This window comes from Hyaena hyaena, unplaced genomic scaffold, assembly GCF_003009895.1.
Source record: "Hyaena hyaena isolate Hyena2069 unplaced genomic scaffold, ASM300989v1 scaffold_378, whole genome shotgun sequence".
Taxonomy (NCBI): domain Eukaryota; kingdom Metazoa; phylum Chordata; class Mammalia; order Carnivora; family Hyaenidae; genus Hyaena; species Hyaena hyaena.
The window spans coordinates 64,837-77,334 of NW_024081009.1; the positions used below are offsets into that span (position 1 = coordinate 64,837).

The 12,498-nt window shown below is 41.2% G+C and overlaps 1 protein-coding gene across 2 annotated transcripts in view; it reads right to left on the bottom strand.

The window, feature by feature from the left end:
* TLK2 (tousled like kinase 2) overlaps nt 1-12,498 on the bottom strand; it is a 121,278-nt gene that overhangs the window by 12,403 nt on the left and 96,377 nt on the right. For both annotated transcript variants that reach the window (XM_039250656.1, XM_039250655.1), the window contains 3 exons: nt 9,318-9,409; nt 3,992-4,081; nt 602-771 (listed from right to left, as the gene is read on the bottom strand). In XM_039250656.1, the coding sequence (XP_039106587.1) occupies nt 602-771; nt 3,992-4,081; nt 9,318-9,409 (352 nt within the window). The remainder of the gene's footprint in view (nt 1-601; nt 772-3,991; nt 4,082-9,317; nt 9,410-12,498) is intronic.

Below are 12,498 nucleotides of genomic sequence, written 5' to 3' on the forward strand. Positions count from 1 at the left end.
AGCCTGTTTCAGATTCTGTGTCTCCCTCTCTCTCTGACCCTCCCCTGCTCATGCTGTCTCTCTCTCTCTCTCTCTCTCTCTCTCTCAGAAATAAATAAAAACATTTTAAAAAGTTAACTGTAAAAAAAAAAAAAAAAAAAAAGAGGTAAAAATTCTAACTGCCCTCTACTGTTTGCTGAGGACTACTGAAATTTGACAGTAACCATACAAAAAGATGTAAAACTGTTCGAATTTAATGAAATGGGAGGCACACCTGCAAAATAAGTCATTAATTTGGAGGCACTTTCATCGAGGAGAGGACTACTATGTAGTGTGATACGGAGCTTGCCCAGAGCAATTCTTGCTAAATCGGGCTGACGTGGTGACCTGCCCCTGGCTCTACAGACAAGGGCACTGTTTCTCCAGAGCATTTCATCCGACTCACCCTCTCAAACCCAGCACTATGTGGCCAGGCCTCTTTCATTCCCACGCCTACCCAGGCAAAGCCAGACATTACTAGGCCTCCTAGGCTCCTGCCACATTCTCCAACTTTATCAAGTTAGAAGTCACTTATAAGACCAGAGAAAAGCCATCAATACTGTCACCTAAAAATCAGACATACCTGGTTTGAGGTCATAGTGTATGATGGGAGGTTTTATTTCATTTAAGTACTTTAAAGCATTCACAATCTGCATGATAATGGATCGGGCCTCTTTCTCCGACATTAATTTGTGCTGTTTCAGGTAGAAGTCCAGATCATTTCCCTCACAGTACTCTAATACTGTACAAAACCTAAAGACAAATAAACCAACATTTGACTGTGGGAAACAGCAAGCAGATCAAGACTAACTAAACCAGCCCCAGTAAAAACTTCAGGCAATTAGCTTCTTGCTCTGTACTTCTTTGTTCCTTAAGGTATTCTTCTATTCTTTATTCAGTATTAGCTACCTGAGTGGTTGCCCAGGAAGGAAACTGCTTTCTCTCCCGGTGAAGAGCCTTCTTACGCTCCACACTGGAATCTGTTGTGCTACAAGGCACCTGCACATACCTCCTCTTAAATCTAGACTGCAAGAACGCTGACAAGAACTATAATGTATTTAAGCTACGTATCTTTTCAGAGGGGTCTCCTACACACTCCCACACCGTGCTTCAGTCCTACAAGCATACTGTGCTCAAGTATACAATTCTCAATGTGAACATTTCAAATGACCCTAAGTGCTGACAGTGAAAAAGAATCTAGGGTTTGCCCAGGTCCCAAGAACTGGATTCATGTCATATCTCCTGACAGTTTGGCACAATACTGAATATAATTGCTGTTTGCTAACCACAAGAAGTAAGAGAACTTTTACAAGTACAGTATCCGTGGTTCTAACAAATGTGCTACTTCATAGTGTGAGTTTTTTCCTTCACTGTATCAATTCATCATAGACCCAAATTTAAAACTACATATCATTTGTGGCATGAAGGGTCATGTGTTTATCTTCCAAGGCAATTATAAACTGAAGTAATAAGGCTTCCTGAATTGTTTGAGTATTCCTGAGAGAAGACCTTTTAAACTACCCTAAGCTGTGACAATATGGTTGTATCACTCAGGGTCTAGTCAGGAAATAAAAACCACCTGAGCATTTAAAACAGAGAGGTTTTAATTCAGGGAACTGATCACACGGATGATGGAAGAGCTGAGAGGATGAACTGGCCAGGAGGCACCCCAGAGATCATCCAGAACAGGAAGCCATTAGCACCCTGGGGCCAGAGGGCGGAGATGGTGCAACGTGAACCCAGGGTCACCAAGAGAGAAGGCAATCACAGCGGGGAGAGGGAAGAGTGTCTCTACCCACCACCAACTCAGTCTCCCCGGTGGCTGAGCCCAGCTGAACAACTGTCACAGGAGCCTGGTAGAACAGCCTACAGGGGTCAACTTCCCGAAGATGCAGAACAGGGGATGGGGGAGAAGCAGACCGGAGAGCAAACAGGCTCAGGCCAAGCACCACGGCCTCCGGGAAAAAGCACCGCAGTGAAAGGTGGACATACACAGTCCTGCCGGGTCCCCGAACTGAACAGTTTATGTTTCTGATGAAGCATACTAGGGCACGCTAGCACCCTATTTGAGAATGAATATCAAAAATTTATGTATTCTCTGATCTGAGATACAGAGTCTCATGTTTATTGGATGTATTCTTTGATCCAAGTACAAGCTTAAAATGTCACTTTAACACCCAAACAACTCTCAGAATATTTTCTAAAATGATGTCTAAAAGTCATCACACACAACAGGAAAAACAAAATAAACAACTCAAGAACAGCACACATCTAAATCAATTTCTCAAATTAGTTCAAAGTATATATACAATTTGAAACTGCAGATAATCCAAGTCATTCTCCTTATTTTTTATTTTTTTTGTTATTGGGGTGGGGGGTTTTGTTATGGGGGGAGGGCCAGTGGTCTACCTAATACTCAAAGGATTTAATCAACCTTAGAGACCTGTTCTCTAACTAGATATTCTTCTAAACTCCATCCACGCTAAACACACACTGACTGCCTGGTTCAAGGGCCACACTTCTGGAAAGGGGACATCTCTGGGCAGATGGAAAAAGGGATAATACATGTTTCCAAAGGGAATGAAGGTCTGCCGTTTGGGAAACATTTCTAAATGTGGGGTGGTTCTTGGCATAGCAGTCTCTGAGACAGCTACTGTTTGGAACAGGCCCGAGTGCCTAGACTCACCCTGGAAGGCTAAGAGGAATACCTGCTGGCTAGACCCTGTTCTCCTGACTCTGAAGTTCAGACGCCTACAGAGAAAATGTTTCCAGATGCTGAAATATTCCTAAGCTCCTGGGTAAACCCTGAGGTGACAGAGCTTACCTATACCCAGTAATGAAATACAACAATGCCTAGGGAATTAAAGATCTTAGGCAAGTCATTTCACTTTTCTGGTCCTCAAACTTCCATCTATACAATGAGAAAGATGCACTGAGATCCCTTCCAGCTCTAACTACAGGCCTGTGAGGCTATGCTGTCTCAGGCAGCACTGGGGTATGCCTTCATTTGTGCCACGTTCATTCCCATTCTATGATAAATCACATTGTTGGTACTTCTTTAAAAAAGACCCGTCACCGTTCATCAGAATCTCCAGGGTGGGGCAGAGGCTCTCTCGTACAGTCCACACTCACTGGTGCACGTCAGAGGCAGCTGGCCACCAACTTGTGACAGTTACCAAGAGCTGATAGTTAAATTTTCAGGAATTTTATGAGCTGGTTATTAGCCACTGGTAGGATGCAAGGACAAACAAAAGGTGGTATATTCATACAATGGAGTATATTTGGTCAGGAAAAGGAATGAAGTACTGATACACGCTACAATAAGGAATCTTGAAAAAACATCATGTCAAATGAAAGAAGCCAGTCATAAAACTCCATATACTACATGAGTGATTCATATACAAGTCCAGACTAGGAAATCTATAGAGACGACCAAAAAAAAAAGACTAGTGGCTTCTTAGGGCTGGGAGTGGGATAGAAGAATAAGGGGGTAATAGCAAAAGGTATGGGGTTTCTTTGTGAGGTAGTGAAAATGTTCTAAAAATGACTATGGCAATGACTGCAGATCTGTGAATATACTAAAGGCCTTGAACTGTATACTTTAAGTGGGTGAACTATATGGCATTTAAATAATATCTCAATAAAGCAATAAAGCTGTTCTATTTTTTAAGTTAGTACCTTGAAACTGAACCTGTTGAGAAATGTATTATCACAGAAATTGTCAAATACTACATATTAGCCCTATTCCTCCCCAACCCAAGCTTACTGTTAAACACAACTATACAAGTACTGTGGCTAAGAGACGTATTTGGCCCAAACATGAATTCACACAGGATCACCTGCCCATAAATAAATGCACTTGGTTCCCTCAGAGAGTATTTTCTTGACCCAGATTTAAGCTCTATTTCATGAGTAGTCAACACACTGGAAGAAAACAGTATCAACTGCTAAGCTAAAATGGCACGGTACTTACGAGTCAGTGTCCAGTGAAAAGTAATCATACAGCTTAACTATTCTGGGATGATCCAGTTCTTTGTGAATCCGGTATTCCCTACATGCGTGCCTGTAAACAAAGTGGAAAATTAACATTTTGTATTTCGGACTGTCTTTTAGACCTCTGAAAGGATACTTCTACATATTCTCTCACTTTTCCTTGTTTCTGCCTATTCATTCCATTCAGGTCTGGCTGACCCTGGTATCTTCCCTCATCCTGTTTTCACTATTAGTATCCACCAAGCTGTTGAGAAAATAGTAGAGGCTCAAATATTGTTGAAAGAATGGATGTCAATCTTTTCAAGTTCATTCTATCACAGTCTCACCTGTTTTATATTTATGCCCAAGTATCATAAAGACAGCTTTTTCTCTCTCCTCAAAAACTTCCTATCTCTTAAGTGTTTATGGGGATACATCAAGGAAATCAATTTTAGCATGTAAACTCCTTGGGTAAAAGGATTACTGACTGTATAAGGCAATTAGTAGTATTCTGTATTTGTTTTTAAACTCTCCTTACAAAAAGAACTTAAAGGGGTGCCTGGGTGGCTCAGTTGGTTAAGTGGCCGACTTCGGCTCAGGTCATGATCTGACGGCTCAGGAGTTCGAGCCCCGCATTGGGCTCTGTGCTGAGAGCTCAGAGCCTGGAGCCTGCTTCGGATTCTGTGTGTGTGTCTCTCTGCCCCTCCCCTGCTCATGCTCTGTCTCCCTGTCTCTCAAAGATAAAGAAATATTTTAAAAAATTTAAAAAACAAACAAACAAAAAGAACTTAAAGGGCCATCAGCTTTACTTTCTCCTAAAAAAATGTGAAACTGATAGAAAATTATGAAGTCCTAGTTTTCTTGGAATGAGAATTTACACATATACATATTAACATCTTTTTTATTAAATACTTTTCCAATTTAAAATCATTTAACGAGATTAGGAACAAAAAATATACTATATAATCTGACATAGTTATTGAGTTTTAAAAGAATAGAACATGTTTATTCAGTATCATTACTAACAAATTTTTAAAGTGTTTAGTTCTTATTTACAAAGATAAGAATAGAAAATTCTTATATTTTAAGTAATCTAGTATCATTTATTTTGGGGCATTTTCTTATAAGGCAAGATCAGAAAAGAGAAACTTTCCAGAGTATGGTAAAATACAATTAAGGTGACGGTTCCTGAAACTGGTGTATTCCAGTATGTCAAAAACAAAAACAAAAACAGAAAATACCCAACTAAAGAAAAGCCGAGGAAACAATCAGGGCAAGGAGGAGAGAGGAACAAGAATCTAAAAGAAATTAAAAAATATTTTTCCCGAATGGAAACGGAGCTGACGAGGCTTATTTTTTAAGCTGACACTTTTGGCAATGTTTGCTTCTTCTGATACTTCATTTCATCATCTTTATGTCTTTCTGAACAGGAAAGACAGCCAGCACTTAGGCCGAGAAGGGTCAGGACACCACTACTCTGGGACCTGGAAACCTGGCTGCAAGAGTCCCAGCTGCATTAACGCCATTTCTCTGGGCTTCCCCATCGCTGCACCGGATGGACTGGAGGTGTCCGAGGACGCTCCCCGGAGACCCAGGCCTCCGGAGCCCCGGTGCAGACGCTGAGCAAATGTAGCTCTGGCCCAGCTCCTCATTCCACCTACTAAGCAGCAACACACGTGTCCTTTTTGTATATCAAGATCCCACGTAATAGTTCGTTCAGTAAAATTCAGATGATGCTGTTAACAAAAACCAAGTTTAGAAAGCTAGGGACTAACCAGATAACCGTTCACGCCATTTCTTACTCTAACATACTAAAAATCTACAGTTCTCTGTCCTTCTGTTTTAACTTTTCGATTTTGTTGTGCATTTCAGGGCACAGACTGATTTCTCTGTCAAGGCATAACAAATAGAGGAAACTAAAGGAGGCAAAACTTAAGAACCAAAAGAAGGGTCATTTAAAGTCTCGCCAGCTAAGGACATTTGCTGCATCCCGGAGCATGGGGCACACTCTCCTAGCATCACATGAGGCTTAGGCCCACTTCTTGAGCTTCATCAGGCAAGACAGTGGCTCTTCCATATCCGTCATATGTTCAGTTTTTCATTTAGCATCCCAGGGATAATGCACTACAGAAACCTTAATTAGAAACTGGAGCCACCTGGTGGCTCAGTTGGTTAAGCATCGGACTTCGGCTCAGGTCATGATCTCACGGTTCGTGGGTTCGAGCCCCGCGTCGGGCTCTGTGCTGACAGCTAGCTCAGAGCCTGGAGCCTGTTTCAGAGTCTGTCACTCCCTCTCTCTCTGACCCTCCCCTGCTCACGCTCTCTCGCTCTCTCTCTCTCTCAGAAATAAATAAAAACATTAAAAAAAGAAAAAGAAACTGGAAGAACCTTATCTGCTAACATGTTAGTCTTTTACTCTTTTTTAGTGGATATATATTCAGACTTTCAAAATGACTTCATCATAAAAAATTAGGCCATCATACACAAGTGTACACGAACTAATTCAGATAAAATTATTTCTGTGGACAGCTTTATATGAAAGGTTTTCTATTGTAGAGTTAATATGTTATTTGGGGAAGTTAGGGAAATCTTGCAAAAAAAAAATCTTATAACACCTACTAATGCTTTAATGATGAAAAAGCAAAATTATCAGTTTGTTTTTTGTTTGTGGGAGAAGGAAAGGAGGTGCAGAACAGAACTCAAAATTAAACAAAACAAGCTTTTATTTTGAGTCCTTCCTCCTTTTTTACTCAAATAAATGTCTTGATTCCAGATGGGACTGGAAAGTCACTGCCACGAAAGGAAAAGCAATCAGACATTACCATACAAAAGAATAGCAGCATTTTCATATTTTATTATGTTACCACAACACTAAAGGGTACCACTTTTTAGTTTAATACTAAATTTTTTAAGGTACACTCTAAAATCTGTTATATGTTTGACATAAACCTCTGAAAGTTCAAAAGAGTTAATGACATTTTGCTAATTCACTATTATCTGTATAGCCTGTATTCATCAGTATGATTTCATATTGAGCAAAATCTTTCAAAAAAAGGTAGAAGTCCTTTAGAATTTCTCCCTAAGCGTGAATGGAGGTCTTAAGAACTTTGCACACTCCGTCCCCGAGCCCCACGTGTCTGTCAGCTAGGAAGTGGCCCCTGCAGAGACGGCTCCAGAAAAGATATGTGGGTGCCATGATTCCCACCTCTGGTGAAGAGCAGAAAGGCACCACCGTGAGCTGGAGCTGCACCAGTAAAGAGCTCAGACAGCTGAAGACAACCCCTTCACTTGCTCTATGACTCTGTCTGGTAAAGAAACGTGAGGAACATACCCAACCTCTACCCATCAGCACTCAAAACAGCTTGCCAGATGTGTCATGGAAGTACATGGTCCAGGCTTCGATCCCTCACTGTTTCAAAAGGCCAAGGTGAGCAGGACCCCACCTGCAGTCACCACGGTATTCCCCAGCAGAGTTCTCTTTAGGGCCGGCCTAAAAGCTGGATGCTGTGACTAGGCCAAGTATTTGCAAATCCCAGCACAGGAACCACCTTCTCAAGGCTGGCCCCTCATAAAGTCAAGTGGTTCAGAGTGGTCAGGGCACACGTAGGATACAGAACAGGCTCCAAGGATAGCTGGAAGGCATTTTTAAAGAGGAGCAAGTACCATTCCAACTCCCTACGCACTCTGAGGGTCTCAATATAAGGGGGACATTTCTCATTTATAACTGGTCAGAGCAACATGTGGCTTCCTTCTCTGAAGTGCTCCTGGCATTCACTATGGCATGCCATTCGTCCCTGCATGCCAAGTGACTGGAATGTGCTTGTAATAAAGTAACTGTTCCTCAGAAGCATCTGGACTGCAGCTGCCTGTCACGTAAGATACACACACAGGGTGTCACGCATAAACCACTCTTCATCCCTTTTCCTACCTCTGCTAAGCCCGACTTCTCTTAACGCCACAGGAACCTTCACTTCTCCGGTGCTGAGTGCCATTCAGCACAGAATAGGGGGAGTTCCTGGACCCCTGAGAAGTCACATGTACACAGCAAGAGTTGCCTTGGTCTAGGCCCCAAGAACTGTTGATGATGCAGAAATGTTTTACTTTCCCCCTGAGATTTAGAAGCCAATTAAAAGGCTATTTCAGGGCGCCTAGGTGGCTCAGTCGGTTAAGCGCCTGACTTGATTTTCGCTCTGGTCAGGTCATGATCTCGTGATTTGTGGGTTCAAGCCCCGCATCAGGCTCTGCGCTGATGGTATGGAGCCTGCTTAGGATTCTTCCTCTCTCTCTGCCCCTTCACCACTTGTGGCCCCCCCAAAATAAAATAAACTTTAAAATTAAAAAAAAAGAAGGCCACTTCAAAGTCCACTGCTTTTTTTCCTTCAAAGTACAACTTGTAAGAAAAAACAAAACTTTCACAGAGAGGAGGGGAGAAAGGAGGTGAGTTGTTTAAATTAAAAGTGGATGTCTTCTCCTTCCAGGGTTAGGACATGTCTAATTCAGTACTTGTGTCTACAATAAGGAAACAATACAAAGCCTAGTGGGGATCCTAATAGCAAATCAGTTATGCATGGCCTCCAAGGGGCCTCCAAACTGAATGAGCCGTGAATTCCAACCTTCTGAAGCTTGGGGTGGGGTGGGGGAAACAAGCAAAACCTGCCATTAGTGGATCAAAGAAATTTACACCTGTACGTGTAATAATTATTCATTCTATTCATTCTATTCAAGAAGTCACCCTCCAGCCCTTCTCCCAACAGACAGGAGGGGCGCCAGCCAGTGGCATTCAGGACCCTGAGCACAGAGAATCCGGAGGGGAAACTGAGGGGGAGGGGGACACAGCAATGAGAAACTGAATGTCAAACAAGCACCACTGAAGTCAACAGGGGACCCCAGGTGCCCCACCTCCCCATTTCCTCCATGAAGAAATGACCGAACGGTCAGGGAAAAGCCCTGCTCAGAGCCCCTCAGGATGCCCAGGCACTGAAGGAACTCCATCATCTGCTTTCTACAGACAGCGAGACGGTTCCCGAGCTTTACTTGTTTACTGTAGCTAATGTTACACACACAGTGGAAAGGGAGGTTGAAGAGCATGGGTTTTGGATTAAGGGAAGTCTAGATTTAAATACCAGCTCAGACATTTCTTCACTATTACTGAAATTCTGTTAAGTTTCAATATGCTCATCAGTAAGATGGAAAACCTCTTCACTCTCCCAGGACAGTCATAAGGATTAAATGAACAACAATAATGCGTGTACAGCTGTTAGCACAGTGCTCAAACTACAGCTGCTCCTACCAAATTTTGAAAAATCAGATGCTTTAGGACCACTTACTTGTGGTAATTCTCCTTTTTCTCATCTCTCCAGTTTTTATTTAACTGGTGAATTTTCACAGCTACGTATCTTTGTTCTGTTAGATCAAATGCCTGCAAAGAAAAGGGATAAATTATGTTCTGGATAAATGCTAACAAGAATTATAGGCAAAAAATGGACTCGAAGCTTTTATTTAACACATCCATGATTCAAAACCAGAAATGCATTATAAAATAAATACAACAGTGGATGATAACACATCACATACTTGTTTCAGAGTTGCAACCATTCTCTTGAAACTTGTGATCAGATAATTTAGAAGTCTCCAGACGCACTGGCACCAAGGGGCTTAGGAAACAACCCAGTACAGAGCACAAACAGCACAACAGCCTGCACCTACCAGTCACCTCCAAACAGTTCACTCTGCGGACATCATCCACCCTCTCTAGGACCTCACTCCCCTTGGGCTATATTGCCCCTCTGCTGACACTGGGACAGGACACTTCTGAAATGCTGGGGACACACACTATCGGCTCCTTGAGAAATAACCCCTCCAGATACACCTCTTCACTGTTTGTTTAGAAAATAACCTCATAATTTGTTATACTGTGTTTATTAAAATACAAATAAAAGAACAGCCCTGCCTTTAGCCCCACCCATATGACGGGAAAATAAAAAGCAGTTTTTGATGCCAACATGTCTGAAGTCAGTCACACCAGGTCACTTCTCCAGCACTGTTCAAAGAAAGGGACATACTTTCCCCCAAGGACCGCCACTGCTGGAAAATCCTGTATCAGCTAGGTAGTGCTGGATCACAGGGGGTAGGGAACAGGGGGGTTTGTGAGGATGCTGGGTATAAGTCTCAGTTGGTAAAGCGAGTAGTATTTTAACATAGCAGGGTAGTTCTATATAAAAGAACTCCTTTGGAATGAACAGTTTTTCTTGTTTTTAAAGTTGAAATGAGGGGCAGTTGGGTGGCTTGGGGTTAAGCCTCAGACTCTTGATTTTGGCTCAGGTCATGGTCTCATATGGTTTCTAGGATTGAGCACCACGTTGGGCTCTGCGCTGATAACGTGGAGCCTGCTTGGGATTCTCTCTCTTTGCCCTTCCCCTGAGCAGGCTCTCTCTCAAAATAAACTTTAAAAAAAATTAAAGTTCAGATAAGAAACTTAATACTCCAGTTCCAGCACTATCACCGTCTAGCTACCAGTTTCCATAAATGTTATGAATAGATGAAAGCAACAGGCACAGGAATAGCCATGACTACTGTTCTATGGACCTTTTAAAATGTAAGCTACCTGTAGGAAAGCACTAACTGTAAGAGACGGTTACTTACACAAAAAACTTCTAATTTATACTAAATTTAAACCAGAATTTTTTAAACATAAAAACTACACAATTCAAACAGAATACATTATCTCACAAAAATGGAAACTTCTGAACTCTACTTTTCTCACAGACCCAGAAGTCCACCTGCAAGCTTATAGAACATCACACCTTTGCTGCAGAAAACCATTTCAAGCCATTAAAAGCCAGATCAAATATCACCTAATTTGTAAAAGCACTAATGATACTACAAGTATCTTTTTGTCCATCTACTACACCATATTTCTGAATCCAAGACACCATGATCCACCACTGATTTAAGAAGGGCTTCTGGAGAGTGGAGAAGAACAAAAAACAAATCGCTACATGGAATTTACACATCATTGGAAGAAGCACCTAAATTTCAGGAATGTTAACATGTATAAGGAACACACTGGAAAAAAATAGGATGAAGAAATCACTAACAAGTAACTGGGAAGCAACAAGAACAAATGCTGATGATTTTAAAAAAGCATCTGTTTCACTTGAATTTTGGCTGAATTTACAGCCAAAAGAATTAAAAGCAAGGCCTCTATGAGGTATGTGCACATGCATGTTCAAAGCAGCACTATTCACTACAGACCAGGAGAGGAAGCAACCCCAACACCCACTGCCAGATGACTGGACAAAGATAATGAAGTATATGCATACAATGCAATATTATTCAGCCTTTAAAGAAGGAAATCCTATCACATCAACGTGGATAAGCTTTGAGAACATTATGCTGAGTCAACTGAACCAGTCACAAAAAGTCAAATACTGTGATTCCACTTATACAGGTATCTAAAGGTAGTCAAATTCACTGAAACAGAAAGTTTCAGAATGGCAGTCACCAGGGGCTGAGAAAGGAGACTTATTGATTAATAGGTATTGATAAATGGGTAAAGTTTCAGTTTTCCAAGATGAAAAAACTCTGGAGATCTGTTTTACAACAATATAAATTATACCTAACACTACTAAATTGTACACTTAAAAATGATTATGATGGTAAATTTTGTTCTTGTACTACAATTTTAAAAATTACCAAACATAAAAAATACACTCAGTATTTGATTCAAGAATGAAAACAAAAACAAAGCAAAAGGAAGGAAATATTAAAAGCAAAAGTTAATGAAAAAAATCAAAAAGTAGACTTGATGAACAAAACGAAAAGTTGATTCTTAGGAAAAAAAACCATTGACTCAGCTCTGACCTATCACTCAAGAGATATAAAAATAAACACTTCAGAGGTCCCTGGGTGGCTCAGTCCAACTTTAGTTCCGTCATGATCTTACTAGTAGTAAGTTTTGAGGCCCACGTCGGGATCTGTACTGACAATTTGCAGCGTGGAGCCTGGAGCCTGCTTCAGATTCTGTCTCCATCTCTTTGCCCTTCCCCTACTCTCACGCTCTTTCTCTCTCAAAAAGTAAAAAATTAAAAATGAATAAAAATAAACATTTAATAAAAAAGAGAAAAAACTAAGGTATGGATGATATATTTTTTTAATGTTTGTTTATTTATTTTGAGAGAGAAAGAGACAGAGAGAACATAAGCTTGAGAGTAGAGGAGGGGCAGAAAGGGAGAGAAAGAAAATCCCAAGCAGGCTCCACACTGTCAACACAGAGCTAGACACAAACGAACCATGAGACGATGACCTGAGCTGAAACCTAGAGTCGGACACTTTACTGACTGAGCCACGCAAGGTGCCCCATGGATGACATTTTTAAATCAAGGTAAAATAGGGGATCTTCCAGGAAAATTATCAAAACTGACTTAAGAAGGGGGAGAAAATCTGAATAAATCAATATTCGTAAAAGGAACTGAAAAAGTGATCAAAATGTTTTCCTCTACAACGACA